Source organism: Synchiropus splendidus, chromosome 19 (assembly GCF_027744825.2).
Source record: "Synchiropus splendidus isolate RoL2022-P1 chromosome 19, RoL_Sspl_1.0, whole genome shotgun sequence".
Classification (NCBI taxonomy): domain Eukaryota; kingdom Metazoa; phylum Chordata; class Actinopteri; order Syngnathiformes; family Callionymidae; genus Synchiropus; species Synchiropus splendidus.
The window spans coordinates 4,749,428-4,768,257 of NC_071352.1; the positions used below are offsets into that span (position 1 = coordinate 4,749,428).

Genomic DNA, 18,830 nt, shown 5'->3' on the forward strand with positions numbered 1-18,830 from the left:
AAAATAGATAGAAAAATAATCATTTACTGAAAATGCGTTTTCTCGAACTGAGGTTGCTTGATAATTGAACAATGAAACATAATATTTTAGCTTCCTCTTACACAATAAGGGAGCCACTGACTTGCGAAATGGCTGTTGAGGTCAAAAAAACATTGCCAAATATATAGTCCTTTGTATTCTTTCTTGAGAAGCGATGAATTACATCATCAAGATGTTTATCTCTGGTTGTTCACCTTTCAATCATTTAAACCGTTTTCACAGCACAAATAACTGTTGTGTAATCTGGCAGTCACAAAACATGGAACACCAATGTATTTCAGATGCCAGCTGCTGAATTTCCAGATCAGTAACATAAAATATTTCTGTGAGGAATGAGCTGATGGGATTTTTTTTCAAATAGCATGTTAGTTGTATTTCCAGGTCTCAACAAAAGTAGTGCACCTGGTGAAGATGCCACTATACATGTTTGGATTTTGCTTTTGAAGAATGGGCTCTCTGTCGTCTGATATCTATTCTGGCATGTGCTTCAGTATGAACCTGTTCCTGATCTGTGCTGGTACGCTTCCTCAGGAGCTCAGGTTCTTGAGAAGAGAATTAGTCATATTATAAAGTGCCATTTCTGAGCAGTGAAGCCCTGCAACAGTCAATCTTTTGTTTCGAGTGAGACATATTTGATGTGTGTTGATATGCTTCCTCAGAATCTCTTCTGAAGCGAATCAGTGTTTGTTTTTCACTGTGAATTCACCAGTGCAACAACATAGATAAGAAAAGAAGTAGACCTGCCCAGACGTGGGTTCACACTTTAAAAAAAAAATTTCAGCACATATTTATGCAATTGTGATTTCATTATTTTGAGTACAAGAAACCTTTTATGTACGATATTCATTGTACAGTTTAATTGCCTTTTTGACGCTGGATGTTTTAACTTGGTGTGTGTGAGTCAGTCATCATCATCGTCATTATTATTATTGTTAGTAATAATAATTGTTAATACTACTACTACTACTAATAATAAAATAATATAGAAATAACCTCTATGAAATGACCGTTGCCAGTTCTATCCTGAACAAATGATCCGGGCGAGTCAAGCGCTATATAGAATATAGAAAACACTGAAACTGTGTTTCTGACTCTCTGGGTGATACAACTGCTCAGTCACAGGTTGAGATCCCAACGGGAGAAATTTATGTTGGGGTGCATCGGACACTCTTGTCACTCACAAATTGTCTTGAGATTTACCAAAAGACTAAGATACAAGCAACTGAAATTGACATCATCCATCTGGTCTGATCTGGTGAAATTCTTGCAGTTGTTTGATTAGACAATGAACCAATACATTGATGTTCTTCTCCTATTGCGAATGCAGTGGGATACAAAAACATTTGAGAGCTGGTCTGAACACACAGATATGTTGAAGTTGACTAGAATGTTGTATGTTCATTTAAATTCATCAACTTTCAGCTCAGAAGAAGTCAAACAGAACCACTAGTCTTTTTATAAGGAGCTTTAATGCATTCAGAAACATGCATTCAAAACTAATGAAACAGACTCATGAATGAATTTATATATTCATTTATATATATATATATATATTTTTTTTTTTTTTTTCTCCCTCAAATAATATATCAAGTAATCAAAAATGTCAATGTTTATTTTCTTATTTTACATCAAACTAGTGTTTTTTCCATTTCTTTGGACACTTTTTTCCTCAGAAAACTTTATTTGCAATTCAGAATACATTATTAACTCCATGGCTGCTTTCGTAAAAAAAATTAAAAAACAAAGTTTTTCACATCATTGTTTGATATTTTTGCTGATTTTCAACAGTCATGACTCACATCGTATGCGAGGGTTACCCATGACACATACAAGTGTTCAACTGGTGTGTTTCCATTGTACCACACTGTGGGTACTGCTGAAGGGTAATGAATGATTATTAACAGTTGTTTCCAGATTCATGTGGTTGTTGCGTAAGACATAGTTCTATTCTTTGACGTTCATCCAACTACTCGACTGATCGACTGTGTGTAGTTTTATCCTCTTAGTTTTAGTGTTATTGGTTCTGTCACTTTTAACTTGTTTTTTTTTTTCATTTTTCAACAAATGGAGAGCATTGGCTCTCAGTGTGTGTAGCTGCTAAAAGTGCAGTTGAAACTCAGCTGGTATTGGTATTGACTCTTTAGTCCTGTTGCCATTTCTCCTTCTTAGTTGAGAGTTGTCCTTGCTGTTGTATGGATAAAGCTGTCTGAAAATCGACCAAGTTTTATTTCACTTTTTCTTCCCTTTACCCATATCCTATACCCATCTGGATAAGAAAAGACAAGGCTCTGCCCCGGACTGTGGACCGTGAACGTGGTTTGCCACAAGATTGATTCAATGTTGACAACATGGTAAAGTAAGTTCGAAGCTGTATTTTTTCAGCTACTTGGCTAGTTTACCACATTACTTTTTTTTCCCCCATTTTTTTCATTACATGCGACCCATGTCGGAGGTTTGAGACTCTTATCCAATCTGATTTTTCCCCAACAATCTGATCCACAGTTCCAGTGTGAATGTGACTGCCCCCAGGTGGTGAACGATTGAAATTGCCCTCTCTCTGTCTCCTGTCTTTTTCCTTCTCTATTCTCCAGAGTGGCTTTCCAGGTGCTTCAGTTTTACCTAATTGTGTCACACCTATTTATTGCTGGATGAATTTGTGCAGCGTGAAAGTATTCAGTCAGATGAAGCAAATATTTTTAATTTGCAATGCGTGACATTTATTTGGTGAAAAAATGAAGCAAGTGAATTAGAAATTAAGTAAATGAAGCAGTGGTCGTTTCTCAGGAAACCATGCGTCAGTTGATTTGTTGTTGGTTCCAAGCCTCAGTTCAGGTCAAAATAGAAGATTTTGATGCAGTTACAGAACTGATCAGTTGTCTTGTCTTCGTTTCGTGCCGTGGGGTGAATGTGATGGCAAAGAAAGGACAGACACATAGGCGCTGGTCTCTATAGACAGCGGCAATGTCGAGTGGCGGCAATTGTGCCGTCAGCGTTTACACAGCCCTTAAGCAGGCGGTGGTTAGCTCAGGGGTCGGCAACCCCAAATGTTGGGCTGGGGAGCCATATTGGACAAAAAGACAAAAAAACATTAAGTGTGGAGCCACAAAAAATGAAATGCCTTATGTAAGCCTTGAAATGAAGGCGAGACACGCTGTATGTCTCTATATTAGCTCCATTAACCTACTGTCAAAATGACTAAGTTGGCTACAAATACATCCTGAGTCTTCATGATCAAATGTTTACCTTCCTGGCACTGCATCCTTCAGAGAATGATGCACCACGTGACAGCTCTGTTGGACGATGCCGCCTCATGTTACGCTTCATTACAATATTAATGAATTAGCAGGAGGTCGTCACCTTCATCAAGCAATGCACCGAACCCACGGTGGTTCAATGCTTTTGCATTTATCTTGTTCACCATCTCAATGACAAGGTTCATCACTCTGATGGGAATGTTTGTGCACACAACGCCTCTTGATGCAAGATGCAGCGGAATGCAAGCAGATTTCGATCCAATGCTTTCTGGAGCAAAGTCACAAAACCCCTTTTTGATCCTCTCATTTTGCCATGCGCTTTGAGTTTGGGAGTTTTTCCTGATCCACCTCCTTTGTTTTCCAGTGTGTCTGTGTCCCTTCTCCGTGGTTCTTCTCTTGTGTTCAATCCTACCATGCTTTCTGTCTCTTCAAATTTCTCATTTATTAAAAATAATATTTGCCAACTATATATCTGCGCTAAATATGCAATTGTGTCTGTTAGAAAGTTCAGTCTTAAAACTGACATTTCACATACATTCCAGCAAGAATGTGACGTCTTTCATCTGAGTCACTGTCGCGGCTGTTTTACCATTCAATGGGGACATCTGTTGGGCAAGGTGATATTACACTCAGTTAAATAAATCACTCTGAGTCCTGATACAAAATTGGGAATCGATGAAAAAAAAAAAAAGATCTTTCGACCATATCAGCCAGGGCTGCTTACGGTTAACCCTCAACACATATGACCTCACACACAGACACACATATCCACTGTTGGGAAAAGTGGGAATAAGGTCCAGCAATTATCGGAAATGTTCTTCACTTGGCTCCTTTTCAACCTCGAAATGTCATCAGAAATATCAACTGAACTGAATGTAATGTAACAATAGTGTTGCCATGTTGTAGAATTGTCAAACAAATCTCATGTAATGTGCTTATGTAAGGTGTTTGCTATGAAATAGAGGAGCTTGAAATTCATTTGTTCATATGCAGCAACTCAACTTTCATTTTGCCTCATTATTATTATTGTTATTATTATTATTATCTCACACAGTATTTATTGCCATTTGTGCTGCGAGAAAGTGTTCCCTCAGATTTGTCAAGTTCTCATTTGCAGTGCTTAACATTTGTAGACAGCTTTGTTCACTGCAAATCAATCCTGCTGAATAATAATTTCATGGAAACTAAGATTTATTAACAGTGATTTAGCATGTATTTCAGCGTCACGCTCTGCAGGCTACATTACAAACCCAAAATACAATTAGACTCATGAGTCAAAGAAATGAATCACTGCTGAATTCGCCTCGCCAGTTGTGTCCTGAACAAGTTTTCCAGACTAATTCCAAGTGTACGTTATAGGAATATAGAAAACAATGAAACTGTGAAGCGTTCTGCCGCTACTCGATTCAGCCGATTCAGTCTTTTCGTCAGGAGACAATCTTCCATATTTGTAGCTCCCCTAAGGCAGACACCATTTGTTAAGTTATATCTGTCTTTTTAATGATTATTATTCTGCAGTGAAAAATTCTTTTAACCTCTCGAACAATGTTCTCTGTCTCAGAACGTACCGAATGAATCTGGAGATAGTTAAACTGGTTTTGAGTTGATATTGGCCAAATAAAACATTTTCATCTCTGAACAATTTTGTTTCCATTAAAAAAAAAAAAAAAAAACATGGCAATGAACCCTATCACACAAATGTTTGTGTGAAAAATATATGCATCATCATATTTTATTTAAAAAAAAAAACAGAAATAAAATGATGTTTTAGACTGCGCCACGTCATTATCGCGGTTGTTTTGTGAGGACATCTGCTGGCCAAGCGGACGCCGCTCTCTCAGCATTCCAGTTCAAAATAAGCATCTAAATAAATATAAATTACCGTTTTACAAGAGAGCACTGTAACTGTGTTTTTATGTTTTGAAATCATGTAAATCTATTAGATTCTTGGTGATGACTTGGATTATTTTGTAGGAAGCCTGACCACTTTGGGCCCATGGTTGTCAGTCACAGGTAGATATCTCGAATGGAGAAATTAATGTTGGAGTCTTGTGCACAAGTGATGAGAGGAACAAGGTGGAGACGGACAGACAGGTGTATTACATTCTTACCCTCACCTGTTCTCATGAGATTTACTGAAAGAACACTGTGAGCAGCTGAAATTAGTATCAGCTACGGTGGTGGGGAGGACGCTTCCCAGGAGGTTTTATTTTATCCCCAATTTTGCTCTCAAACGCCATCACAACTGTTTGTGTCAGGAGCTTTAGTACATTCAGTCACATTGCATTTATCGTTTTGAGTTGAATCGAAAAGCTCAGGTGGGCTGTGTGGACACAGAGGTGAGTGTAGAGACTATTTAATCTCCACGCTTGTGAAGCTTGCTTGAATGCACCAAGGTGATTGGGGTAATGGAAGGTGGTGGCATCTGCGAAGGTGACCAGGAACTCTCCGGGGCTGAATGCGACAGTGATCTGCAAGATGATGAACAGATTGAATTTTCACATCTCTGCAGAAAAATATTCTCCTGCTTTTGCTTGAAAAAAATGAATGAATCTCGACAACAGGTAACTCACGGTGAACTCCGCCCCCTGCTGAAAAGGAAACTCTTCTGTTGTGACTCTATTCAACCACTGGCCGCCCTGCAGATAGTCGCAAACCACTGTGTTCACATCAGTGTGGCGTTTGAAGCGGGGGTTGATGTGCAGGGCGACGTCGCTCTCATCTGGGCAGATGTTCACCTCAAAGCTGAAACACGAATCTGTGTGAAAATCACATTTCTCCCGCCAAGATTCAGATTATCTCTGGTGAAATTAAGGTAGTATTACTGGTATGCTTGTTATATGCAGAAGGAAAAAGATGATTTTTTTTCTTTATATGTGGACACTAATGAAATTGAGGAAGGGCAATAATCATCATGGAAAAATTAGGAATTTCTCTAGATATTCAATGAACAAAATGACCTATATTTATAAAAGAGAAAAAATCTCTCTCTCTCTCTCTCTCTCTCTCTCTCTCTCTCTCTCTATATATATATATATATATATATATATATATATATATATATATATATATATAGTTAGTTAGTTAGTTCCATTGAAATCGACAACAAATCTATTTCTTTATTTTTTAATTCACAAAAACAAAGTCACAGAGGAGCTGTTATCACTTACTTGGTTGAGTGTGCATCGGCTACTCCCTTCACCGTCAACGTCTGTCCAATCTTGAAAGGTATGTTCTTGATAGTCAAAGGCTGTGGATGTTAAGCATTGTAATTTAAGTCAATCTCTCATCCAGAACCAAACTGCCATGACTGATCATGCCAGTAGCTAGAAGTGTTGAGTATATTTAAGTTTCATGGAGGCCAGAGTGACTGGAAAGCATCAAAAACAGAGAAGGGAAAACCGGTCGCTACACAAGAGACGGAGATACAGGACTCACAAGCATGATAGGAGGAGGAGGTGATGTGGAGAGAAGCAGCAGAGGAGAGGTGAAGGTCTTCCACTGCCTTACCTTTTATCAGAGCTCAGTTTATACTGTAGAGCCAGGGAGGGTCCTGCTTTCACTGACATCACCAACACCCTAGACAGTCACTTCCCTCTTTGTCTTCTGCAAACAACGGCAATATTTAACAAGTTGCAGTGAAAACTAGTGGCTAATTTGTTGTTGCTGCCAGATTGTAATTCATGTTGCATTAAACATACATTTTATTCTCTATTGCTGGGCTGATTAATACAGTTTTATCCCCTTCATTTTAGCCATTTAAATGCATTGAATTTGTTTATTGTTTCAAATGACATTAATAAATTAGATAACATTTTTAAGCTCATGAACAGCCAACTGTGTCGTTGGTCTACATGCTGTATAAATACAGCTGGTATTTGTATTGACTTTTTTGTCACATTTTTATTACCGTTTCTTAGTGAAGCTGGCTACACACTCTGCGAGTTTTGGTCCAATTGGACACAATTTGTCAGTTGTGTGACTGTTTTACGTATCAGTAACGTCTAAACAGTTGTGCGTTATCATTGTTCAAGCTGTTGTGTTGGTGTGTTGTGCTCGCTACACCTGCAACAGAGGTTAAATTGGGTTTCAACGTGCTCTGAAAATGTAACTACGGATGGCGTGACTGTGATCGCTGAAGCGTTGGACAGCTTGACTCTGCTGTTCTGGCTCGTGGTTCTTCGATTTCTTTGTTTTCCTGTGTTGCAGATCCACATCCAAGAGTCCTTTCTGTCCCACGTAGACGTACAGTGTATGCAGTCGCGTCGGATCGTATAGTGTGAGACAGAAATTGTGAGGTGCGAGCTACCGTTCACTCGGACGGCATGAGCAGCAGCTGAACACCCTGATTGAAAACAATCGCACAGAAGCATTTGTGGAACAGAAACTTGAATCAAAGCATCATCATTTTTGTCATTTGAAATGCATTTGTTGATGTTGCAAAATTTCACTGTAGCTAGCGCTACGCTAAACCACACCCTCGTCCAGACCAGGATGTGGTTTATGCATCATCAGCAGGACACCCCAAATCTTTCCATTGAATTCGCTGGTCCAATATGCTGCGTAAGTGAAGTGAATGTCGTATTGCTGAACTTTGGAAGTCATTTTGACACTTAACCGAGCATGTTTGTCTGCATGTTTGTGTTTGTCAAAATGAGTATCTGCCGGCAAACTGTCAGTTCCACAATGTTTGCTCTGTTTGGCCAGTGATGGGATCAAGTGTCTTGTTTGATTTTGATTTGTGTTTGGTTCTGGTGGCTGCATTTGCAGAGATCACATGTCCCACACTTCTGCTTTTTTGTACATGCTCAGCATCTTTCTGCTTTGATGAAGCTCCCAAATCACACAAATAGATCAACACCGGGTTCGATCACAATCGAGCTAAACGCCTGTGTGAATGAACCGCATTATCCAGGTGGCTGAGGGAAACGCAACTTCTAGATTTGAACTGAGATTTCAAAAGTCTGAACCTTGCCGGACTGATGTGTTTTTCTCTGCTGTCATGAAACCGTGGTCAATGTCACCATGTGTCATCTGGTCAAAGTGACAGGCAGTGGTTCAATGAGCAATCGAGGAAAGTGTCTGCAGTTATGACATGAACAAAAGGCCCTGTCAGATACAAGTCCTGGAGCAAGAGTTATTAAGATGAGGTTCGGACCATTCCTAATGACCTCACCAGACTGTACCCACACACTGAATCACTGTTGTGTCTATTGCTGAACTCAAATCTCATGTTCGAACGTGCCATGCTTTCTGTCTCGTCAAATTCCTGATTTTATTAAAGAAATATTTGCCAACTGCAAATCGCTGCTACATATGCCATCGAGTTTATGGTTATGGAAAGGTCAATGTTAACATTTCTCATGCAATCCAACAAAACTATGACATCAATTTCATCAGAGTCACGATCGTGGTTGTTTTCCGACTCTATGGCGACATCTGTTGGCCAAACGTAATACTACTCAGTTAAATAAATCACTTTTGGTCCAGAAAGAAGTCATGACAAATCGGGAATCATTCTGTCTTATTCTTGGAGTCCTTGCAAGAAATGATCTGGATGACCCACGAGGAAAGTACTGACACTTTATTCACAGCTTCTTCGTTTCCCAGAACTCTGTTCCTCTCATCTCACCCACATAAGTGACATCATCAGTCAATGACAACAAACACACCACAGATGGCGCCACACTACATAAAATGTAAACACTCGATTGCCACAAAACATATTCCAGGAATATTACACATTCTTTTTTTCAATCTTTAGGCCCTATCCGCCAAGGCTGCTTACAGTTAACACGCAACATATAGGACCTCACACACAGTTACACATACCCACTGTTTGGGAATAAGGAACAGAAATGATAAGATTTCAGTTCCAAATGGAAGAAGAAATATCAACTAAATTGTAAATAATGTAGCAAAAGATTTGGCAAGTCCTCATTTGCAATTCTTTACATTTATATTCAGCTTTTTACGCAGCAAGTAAATCCTGCTAAATAATAGTTTCATATCAGCTAAGATTTATTAACAGTGCTCATATTTCAAGGTCACAATCTGCAAGCTACATTACAAACCAATGGTGACATCAGCTGGCTAAGTTTGAAGAGATCAGTCAGTCATGAATTTGCCTCGCCAGTTCTGTCCTGAACAAATGTTCCAGACTGATTCTAAATGGATGTTTAACCTTACAGACAGTATGGAAAACGTTGAAACTGTGAATCTGTCTGTCGCTGTTAGATTGAGCTTGTTCAGCTCAGAAAAGTCAAACAGAAACACCAGTCTTTTCGTAAGGAGCTTTAATGCATTCAGTCACATGACATTGGTAGTTCGGTGTTGAATCTAAAAGCTCAGGTCAGCTGTGAAGTCACAGTGGCTGTGGTGAGTGTTGAGGAGAATTATTTAATTTCAAAGCTCTCAATGGAAAGCTCTCCCTTGGAAAAGAAGTTAGGGTAATCCGTTGCTCTCAGACGATTGGGGAAATAGATCAAGCTGTCATCTGGTAGAGCCACCAAAAACTCTTCGGGGAGGAAAGTGACAGTAATCTACAAGATAAAAAAACAGAATCAATCTTCCCATCTCTGCTGAAAATCGTCATACTACATTTGCTTTAACAGACCGAATGAATCTCTGAAGCAGTTTACTCACAGTAAACGCCACTCCCCGCGCGAAAGGAAACCCTTTTCCATAGACCTCCTCCCCCCAGCAGCCCTTCTGGCATGCGTTGCACAGCACAGTGTTGTTGTCAAAGCGGGGGTTAACGTGGAGAGCGATGTCTTGCTCACTGTAGCAGATGTTCAGTGAAATCCTGAAACAGAAATCTGTCTCAAAAGTCCATTGTCATGCCAGTGTTTTGACCGAGCACTAACCTGGTGGCATCAGCATGGGGTACTGCCTTCACAGTCAACGTCTGTCCGGGCTTGAAGTGCACGTTTTTGATCTCTGTCACCTGTGTGGACGTTAGACGTTTGAGCTGAATACATGAATTTTGGTGTCTCAGATTAGACATTAGACCATTTATTATGAATATAAAAGTTAGTGAGGCATTAGAAAAGGACAGAGATAACGCCCACAGAAAGTTAGTTGTCGGTGGGTGTAGTCATGACTAAGGCCAGAACAAGAAGAGAAAAATACCGACCCAATATTTAGTCTCCAGACAGATACAGACTTTGATCACAGTGAGTCCTGGTCAAGAGAACCTTACATTTGCCAACAGAAGATCCTTCTCTCTCTGTTTCAGGGCGTCATTTTGTCTTTTTTCCCTTCATAGTGTAATTACATCAGTGTCAAAACAATTACCGATAAACTCAAGATCAAGACCAGAGCATACAGAGGGGCCAACAAGTGCAAGTCTGTGAGGGCCACAAGTCGAGCCCCTTTGGAGATTGAACTTTCCAGCCGAAAATAATCAATGATGTTATAAGCTCAGCTCCATTCCCAAGATATGGAAACACAGGACTTACAGGCATGATGATGATGATGATGATGATGAAGATGTGGAGAGATGTTGCAGAGCAGCGTTGAAGGTCTTCATGTGCCTCACCTTTAATCTGAGCTCAATTTATAGAGCCAGGGAGGGACCTGCACTCAGAGTGACATCACCACACCCAATACACTTCCCTACACACCTACATTTGATAAGCAACTCAGATCGTGATTCATGTGGTTGTTATGACCAAACCAAATCATACTCTGACTTTCTCTTTCGCAACCATGAAGCCGACTTCATCAGAAGCGAAGTTCTGCATCAGCAAGAAGCTGATCACAAGTCCTTCACATTTCAGTGGATTAAATACTGATGCTTGTATTATCTTTTTTCTTTTCATGACGCTGAGGCTGTTCTGTTATATGGCCGTCACAAAAACCAAGTTCTTTACAACATCAAGTAGTTCATGCTGCTGGAATGTCTGCTCAATTGCCAAAGAGAACTCTGGAGGTAGTGTTGAATAAAACTCACCAGTTCACACAAAAATGAAGTTGACAGTGAGACTTGCTTGACTTGCAAGGAGAAAGGTGATGTGTGTCGTCTTTTCCTCTTGTTTCCACTTTGTTTTATCCCATGTGATCGCACAAGATTTCAGGCTGGGTGCTGGGACAGAATCTTTAATGTGCGTGTGGTGGAGATCATCTGGGTGCACCATGCAGACATAACAATCGAGGGCAGATATTTATCTAAAGCAACTTTTAGGTCAATTTCAAAAGAGTGGGAGCAAAAGAGTTTTTGAAAAGAGAATCAATGAAGTCTCCATGATGGAGTGACAGGCCTCTGATGTGTGTCGCAATGTGTAGTAATGCTTCCTACGAATTTCTTCAGAAGGGAATCTTTTTTTTTTTTTTTTACAATTTAACTTCCCTGGTGTTGGGAAAGTTGATTTTAATCATTAACAATAGTTCAAAGTTCAGTTCACAAATTTCAAAATGAACTTGTTTGTTCCTTTTTTTAGTATGTTGCTGTGGGTTGCTGCAGTTATTGCCAAAGCCCACAGACGGTACATACTGTATTTGATCATTTTCTCCTCTGAAACCACATGTTTGGTTTCATCTTCACATCAAATTCTGAATCCTGAATGTGTGTGTGAGAGAGGTCTTCTTCTTGCAGTGCTTTTCAATAATAGTTCAGGTCATTTTCACATCATATAGAATTCATGTTGTCATACTGCCACTGCCTTCCAGATTTGCTTGGTGATCATTTTTCTTAAAATAAGTTCTTCCCCGATGATTTGGTCGTCTTTGGTTAAAAAAAATGTCTTCTGAAAGTCTTCGAAGCTTGTGGCTTTTTCGTCTTAGTTAATGAATTCGTAAAAGAAATAAAACACTGGAAAATGGCCGTTGCCAGATCTATCTTGAACAAATGATCCGGGCGAGTCAAGCGCTATATAGAATATAGAAAACACTGAAACTGTGTTTCTGACTCTCTGGGTGATAAGTCACAGGTTGAGATCCCAATGGGAGAAATTTATGTTGGGGTGTATCAGAGACTCTTATCACTCACAAATTGTCTTGAGATTTACTAAAAGACCGGCATAGAAGCAACTGAAATTGACATCATCCACAGGGGATCTGGACTCTCTCCTAGACAGAGGAGGTGAAATTCTGCATTCGAAAATGAACCAATGCATTGATTTTCTTCTCCTTTTTCAGAAGCAGTGGGATACAAAAACATTCTGCAGCTACTCTGAAGACAGGCCGATATGTTGAAGTTGACAAGCATCCTCAGTTAATTTTACTTTATACACAATTGTGTATGACCTTAAAATCAAACCCTCAGCTCAGAAGAAGTCAAACAGAAACACTAGTCTTTTCATAAGGAGCTTTAATGCATTCAGTCACATGACATTGGTAGTTTTGTGTGGAATCTAAAAGCTCAGGTCAGCTGTGAAGTCACATGGCCACCACGACCGTGGAGGTTTTCTATTTAAACTCAAGGCTGGAAATTTGAGCTTCTCCATCAGAAAAGAAGTAAGGGTACTCTTTCCCATTCAGGCGATTGGGAATACGGATTTTGATGTCATCTGGCAGGGTAATGACAAACTCCCCACAGTGGAACGCGATGGTGATCTACATGAGAATGAACAGAATGATTCTTCACATCACAGCAGAAAACACCATTCAACTCTCTAAAGCAGTTTACTCACAGTGAACTCCACATGCTGCTTGAAAGGAAACCCACATCCAATGACCTCTTGGCCCCAGACGCCCTTCTGGCGTGTGTTGCACACCACAGTGTTGGACTCAAAGCGAGGGTTGACGTGGAGAGCAATGTCTTGCTCGTTGTAGCCGATGTTCAGTGAAAACCTAAAGAAGAAATTTGTCTCAAAAGTCCATTCTCATGTCAAGACATCACGGTCTTTGAGCACTAACCTACTAGTGGCACCACCGTTGGGTATTCCCGTCACAGTCAAGGTCTGTCCAACCTTGAAGACCATGTTTTTGATCTGCAACAACTGTGTGGACATGAATACATTTGAGCTGACATCAGGAGAACCTTCTTGACTTCACAATAGCTCGCGTCAGTCACTGAGCCCCAATTCATGACTCATTCAGATGAATGACAGCCAGTGTTTTCACTCTCGTTCTAGCGCCAGAAGCAAACCTTCTGCATCTGTGTCATGACTTGTACCTATTAAAAACCATTTGCACATGTTCCAAAAAGATCAGTCTTCTGTGAGAAAACTGCACATCCGCTCTCCTCGTGGCCCAGTCAAGACAATGATGCCAGGGTTTTAGAAAATACAGTGGTGGGCTCCGACCTGGTTGATCTTGGTCCTGGTGCTTGTCTCAAAGATGAACCCATCCTAGTCTAAGTACACACAGTCAATACTGCAGATCTAGGCACATCGCGGTCGGGCGACATGCGGCTCAATGACGTTATATATCCAGCTATCATGATGTCTGAGTGAAGCTTATCAAGTGATCATGGAGCAATGCTCTGACAGTCTGACAAAATTCCACTTTTTCAAGTAGAAGAACAATGCAAAGTTTTTTAAAGAATACTGTACAATTAGAAATGGAAATACAGCGCTTACCGGCATGATGATGATGATGAGGAAGATGTAGAGAGCTGCTGCAGAGAAGTGTTGAAAGTCTTCCCGTGGCTCACCTTTAATCATTTTATAGAGCCAGGGAGACATCACCACACCCAATCCAGTCACTTCCGTCATCATGGCATACCACACCAATGTTTGAAAAGTAGCTCTGGGTACTGCTGAAGGGTAATGAATGATTATTAACAGTTGTTTCCAGATTCATGTGGTTGTTGCGTAAGACATAGTTCTATTCTTTGACGTTCATCCAACTACTCGACTGATCGACTGTGTGTAGTTTTATCCTCTTAGTTTTTGTGTTATTGGTTCTGTCACTTTTAACTTGTTTTTTTCTTTTCATTTTTCAACAAATGGAGAGCATTGGCTCTCAGTTGTGTAGCTGCTAAAAGTGCAGTTGAAACTCAGCTGGTATTGGTATTGACTCTTTAGTCCTGTTGCCATTTCTCCTTCTTAGTTGAGAGTTGTCCTTGCTGCTGCATGGATAAAGCTTTCTGAAAATCGACCAAGTTTTATTTCACTTTTACTTCCCTTTACCCATATCCTACACCCGTCTGGATAAGAAAAGACAAGGCTCTGCCCCGGACCTTCTCCCTGCGTCTTTGAACATGGTTTGCCACAAGATTGATTCAATGTTGACAACATGGTAAAGTAAGTTCGAAGCTGTGTTTTTTCAGCTACGTGGCTAGTTTACCAGTGTTGTTTCACATTTTTTAGCGTGAGTCTCCATCAAACCCATGCTGTGACAGTGAGACCACCCGGATGCTCAGTCCAACCCAGACTAGCTAACACCTGGGAAGAGCTCGTATCAATTATTATACCAATTAATATCAGGAAAGTGACACTCAGTGAAGTTCTCCTTCAGTGTGCTCAGCCCTCTAGAGGCTTCGCATTGGAAAATTGTAGTTGCATTTTCTTTTTCCCATGGAAGATGTTACACTGCTGTCAAAAATCATTAGTCATGTTTAACAAAATTCCTTTGATTCATGATGATCAGATATTCAAACAAAAGTATTATCACTGATAAAATAGATAGAAAAATAATCATTTACTGAAAATGCGTTTTCTCGAACTGAGGTTGCTTGATAATTGAACAATGAAACATAATATTTTAGCTTCCTCTTACACAATAAGGGAGCCACTGACTTGCGAAATGGCTGTTGAGGTCAAAAAAACATTGCCAAATATATAGTCCTTTGTAGTCTTTCTTGAGAAGCGATGAACTACATCAGCAAGATGTTTATCTCACGTTGTTTGCCTTTCATTCATTTCAATCGTTTTCACAGCACAAATAACTGTTGTGTAATCTGGCAGTCACGAAACATGGAACACCAATGTATTTCAGATGCCAGCTGCTGAATTTCCAGATCAGTAACATAAAATATTTCTGTGAGGAATGAGCTGATGGGATTTTTTTTCAAATTGCATGTTAGTTGTATTTCCAGGTCTAAACAAAAGTAGTGCACCTGGTGAAGATGTCACTGTGCATGTTTGGATTTTGCTTTTGAAGAAATCCAAACATGTATAGTTGCATTCATGTTTGGATTCCTGTGTGGACATGAATACATTTGAGCTGACATCAGGAGAACCTTCTTGGCTTCACAATAGCTCGCGTCAGTCACTGAGCCCCAATTCATGGCTCTTTCAGATCAATGACAGACCGTGTTTTCAATCTAGTCCCAGCTCCAGAACCAAACCTTGTGCATCTTTGTCATGACTTGAACCAATTAAAAAGCATTTCAACATGTTTCAAAAAGATCAGTCTTCTGTGAGAAAACTGCACATCCGCTCTCCTCATACCCCAGTGGAGGTCATGGTGCCAGGGTTTTGGAAAATAATGTGGTCAGCTTCTACCCAGTTGATTAGGTTTGTCTCAAAGATGAACCCATCCTCGTCTAAGTGAACACAGTTGCCACTGCACACATGGGCACAGTGCGGTCCGGGGCCCCCCCTATAACTTTGAAACTTAAAAACTGACCGTGGAGAAATGGGTATTCGTTACTTCTTAAAATTCTCTGTTTCAGGGTGTAATTTTGTTGATTTACCTTCATGTCACAATTACATCAGTGTCGACACAATCTAACTCGAGACTGACACCAGAGCATACAGAGACCAACTCTAAGACAAAGTCTCTGGGGGTCAGAGACCAAGTTGAGTGCCTTTGGAAATTGAACTGGAGCTACAGTGAAGCTGGCACTTCTTCAGGTGCACCAGTGAGAGCATCTTCTGTCTCCTCGTGCCACTTCTACCACTTATTTTATATACAAAAAGAACACAATTGTTGACGTTATTTCAGGTCAGTTCATAGCAGCGTTACTGAAAAAAATCAACGAGGTTATTACTCAAAGACTCAAAACAATCATTGCAAAAGAAATAGAAATACTGGACTTACGGCCATGATGATGATGATGGTGATGAAGATGTGGAGAGATGCTGCGGAGCAGTGCCTCAGCTTTAATCTGAGCTCAATTTATAGAGCTAAGGAGGGTCCTCCACCCAGTGACATCACCACACCCTATAGAGTAGTGACTTTATCTTCTGCAAACAGGATTAATGTTTAACAAGTAGCTGTGGAATGAGTGATTATGTTTCTCGTTGCTTCCAGACAAAATCGTTCTTATGGTTGTGGCATAAAATATACTCTTATTCTCTGTTGTTTATGCAACTACTCCGTCGAACAACTGTATATAGTGTTAGTCTTAATGATGTCATTACTTTTAACTGTTTATTGTTCTGATAATTATGAAATAATTTTATTTAAGCTAGGAGGCTAGTTTGGAAGTGTTGTTTCACATTTTTAGTGTGAGCCTCAGTCAAACTCATGCTGTGACTGTGAGTGACAGTTAACTGTTGTCAGTTAACTGACAAGTTAACACCTGGAAACTCCTGCTCCTCACCGCTCCTCACTGCTCCTCACTGCTCCTCACTGCTCCTGCACCTCACTGCTCCTCACTGCTCCTCACTGCTCCTGCTCCTCACTGCTCCTGTTCCTCATTGCTCCTCACTGCTCCTGCTCCTCACTGCTCCTGCTCCTCACTGCTCCTGCACCTCACTGCTCCTGCTCCTCACAGCTCCTCACTGCTCCTCACTGCTCCTGTTCCTCATTGCTCCTCACTGCTCCTGCTCCTCACTGCTCCTGCTCCCGCTCCTCACTGCTCCTCACTGCTCCTCACTGCTCCTGCTCCTCACTGCACTGATGCTGACTGCTAGTACTTTTACGACAACCTTTTCTCTTTCTGCCACTGCTTTCATTTGCAAACATGTCTACAGCACCAGCACTTAGTACTAGTAGGACTACTTCCACCTGTTGCAGGAGTACCCAGTACTGCGACTGTGTCAGCTACTGCCCATCTCAGAGGGCTCCAGCATGCACTTGGACGAAGTGTATTTACTTTGTGCGTTTGGGTTTAAAAATAGAGAAGATGTCATTGCGACGTGGAGTCCCAGTCACGTCCTGGTTGTCTGGAGCTCCACGCTGCACCTCTGACTCAGTTGTAATTTCGCCATGACGCTTCCCCCCCGGAGGACGTGGCTGATAACTGCAGCGCTGTTGTTGGCTGTGCCTGAAATAGACTTTCTGTCGACTACTGAAGGCTGTAGTGTCTCACCAGACGATGGTTAGGGGATAGTGCCGACTCAGCATGGCGCCGCTTCCCCCGCGGATTAATAAAAGATGGCTGCACTAGCTCAACTTTCTGCTGCGAGGAGAGGGAAGTTGTCCGGCGGCGACTTGAACTCTGTTTGATCTGGGCCTGAGCGTTATCACCCTGGTGGTCCGTGGTATGATAATTCTGTCTGAATTTTAGCCACCGGCTCAGCGAGATGCTGTGTTATGTAAGAACCCAACACCAAGGTCGCGCTCACTCCCACGCTGCAGCTTCAGCACTGTTGCTCAGTGATGGAGGTGATGTGGAGAAATTAAAACCTGCACTTATCAATCGGACTCCACAGCCTGTTTTCTTGACGATCAGCTGCTGGTGCATTTGGCGTGGACCCACGAGAGAGAGGAGATGAGACTCGCACCAGTCACACCTGCCTTTGACATTGGTTTGGTCTCCTCTGGTGGTTTGCTTACATATTGAAAGCATTTTTCAGAAAAGACTTCACTGAGCACGTGAGCTGGTGTGTTGAAGACGGTGTTGGGCGTGAGGCGCTGGGTGTCGAGGGAAACGCTGTAGGTTTGCTCCACTGCCATGTGGTTTCCAAGCCCTGACCTCGACGCCCCTGGAGCACCTGCATCCTTTGGCAGGAGCTGCTCCGGTTCTGAATGACTCGCGAGGCCGTTAAGGAAATGCCACGGCCATCTGCAGCGCTCCGAGTGTGAAATGAAGGTGGAGTGTGTGTCGCGTGGCTCCTCAAAGGCAGCAGATGATGTCAATTTTGGAGGTCATGCTCCCACAGGTCGTCGCATCTTTCACCATCGACATTGGTGTGACACCTCAATCCCGGTAATGAGTCCAGAAGTGGCTGTGGTTCACAAGGAGCCGCTGCAGATAAACGGCAGCACCTGATAAGGATCATCGTCAGCACACACTCAACCACACAAAACTAATGAAACTTATTATATATATATATATAATACTTATGGATGAATTTCTAAATCATTTATTACACTAATTTTTGCGACTCAAAACTTGCCTTAATCGTGGCGTTGGACGCCCCACTGCTGATAAGCAACGGGAGAAGGCCTCCAGCAGCCCCACGTCTTTTCTTAGCTTGGTTATTACTCTAATATATATCAAATAATCAAAAATATCAAATTTTTATTTTCCTATTTTACATGAAACTTGTGGGTTCAACTTTTTTGGACACTTTTTTTCTTCAGAAATCTTTATTTAGAATTTAGAATACATTATTAATTCCATGGCTGCTGTTGTAAAAATGTTTTTCACATCATTGTTTGATATTTTTGCTGATTTTGAACAGTCATGACTCACAGGGTATGCGAAGGTTACCCATGACACATACAAAGTGTTCAACCAATGTGTTTAACACTGCG

The 18,830-nt window shown here is 41.1% G+C and overlaps 3 protein-coding genes across 3 annotated transcripts; all 3 read right to left on the reverse strand.

Annotated features, from left to right (window-relative positions):
- Positions 1-5,541: 5,541 nt before the first annotated feature.
- On the reverse strand, positions 5,542-6,799 carry LOC128751445 (beta-galactoside-binding lectin-like). Its single transcript, XM_053852442.1, has 4 exons — positions 6,732-6,799; positions 6,464-6,543; positions 5,867-6,038; positions 5,542-5,764 (listed from the first exon to the last, which is right to left on the reverse strand). Exons 1-4 carry the CDS (start codon positions 6,735-6,737, stop codon positions 5,570-5,572), a joined length of 453 nt encoding a protein of 150 aa, XP_053708417.1. The 5' UTR covers positions 6,738-6,799; the 3' UTR covers positions 5,542-5,569.
- Positions 6,800-9,574: 2,775 nt separating this feature from the next.
- LOC128751461 (beta-galactoside-binding lectin-like) lies at positions 9,575-10,836 on the reverse strand. Its single transcript, XM_053852487.1, has 4 exons — positions 10,754-10,836; positions 10,160-10,239; positions 9,939-10,098; positions 9,575-9,835 (listed from the first exon to the last, which is right to left on the reverse strand). The coding sequence occupies exons 1-4, from the start codon at positions 10,757-10,759 to the stop codon at positions 9,689-9,691; spliced, it is 393 nt and encodes a 130-aa protein (XP_053708462.1). The 5' UTR covers positions 10,760-10,836; the 3' UTR covers positions 9,575-9,688.
- A 1,794-nt stretch (positions 10,837-12,630) lies between these two features.
- On the reverse strand, positions 12,631-13,846 carry LOC128751074 (beta-galactoside-binding lectin-like). Its single transcript, XM_053851855.1, has 4 exons — positions 13,817-13,846; positions 13,152-13,234; positions 12,926-13,085; positions 12,631-12,848 (listed from the first exon to the last, which is right to left on the reverse strand). The coding sequence occupies exons 1-4, from the start codon at positions 13,820-13,822 to the stop codon at positions 12,702-12,704; spliced, it is 396 nt and encodes a 131-aa protein (XP_053707830.1). The 5' UTR covers positions 13,823-13,846; the 3' UTR covers positions 12,631-12,701.
- Between the last annotated feature and the right edge of the window lie 4,984 nt (positions 13,847-18,830).

Bases quoted from the DNA above. Each gene is read 5' to 3' on its own strand.
- LOC128751461 (XM_053852487.1), bottom strand. The intron at 10,099-10,159 runs GTTAGTGCTCGG...TTTCTGTTTCAG, and splicing joins CCCCATGCTGATGCCACCAG to GATTTCACTGAACATCTGCT. The intron at 9,836-9,938 runs GTGAGTAAACTG...TTTATCTTGTAG, and splicing joins CGCGGGGAGTGGCGTTTACT to ATTACTGTCACTTTCCTCCC.
- LOC128751445 (XM_053852442.1), bottom strand. The intron at 6,039-6,463 runs GTAAGTGATAAC...TTCGTGTTTCAG, and splicing joins GCCGATGCACACTCAACCAA to CTTTGAGGTGAACATCTGCC. The intron at 5,765-5,866 runs GTGAGTTACCTG...ATCATCTTGCAG, and splicing joins AGCAGGGGGCGGAGTTCACC to ATCACTGTCGCATTCAGCCC.
- LOC128751074 (XM_053851855.1), bottom strand. The intron at 13,086-13,151 runs GTTAGTGCTCAA...TTTCTTCTTTAG, and splicing joins AACGGTGGTGCCACTAGTAG to GTTTTCACTGAACATCGGCT. The intron at 12,849-12,925 runs GTGAGTAAACTG...ATTCTCATGTAG, and splicing joins AGCAGCATGTGGAGTTCACT to ATCACCATCGCGTTCCACTG.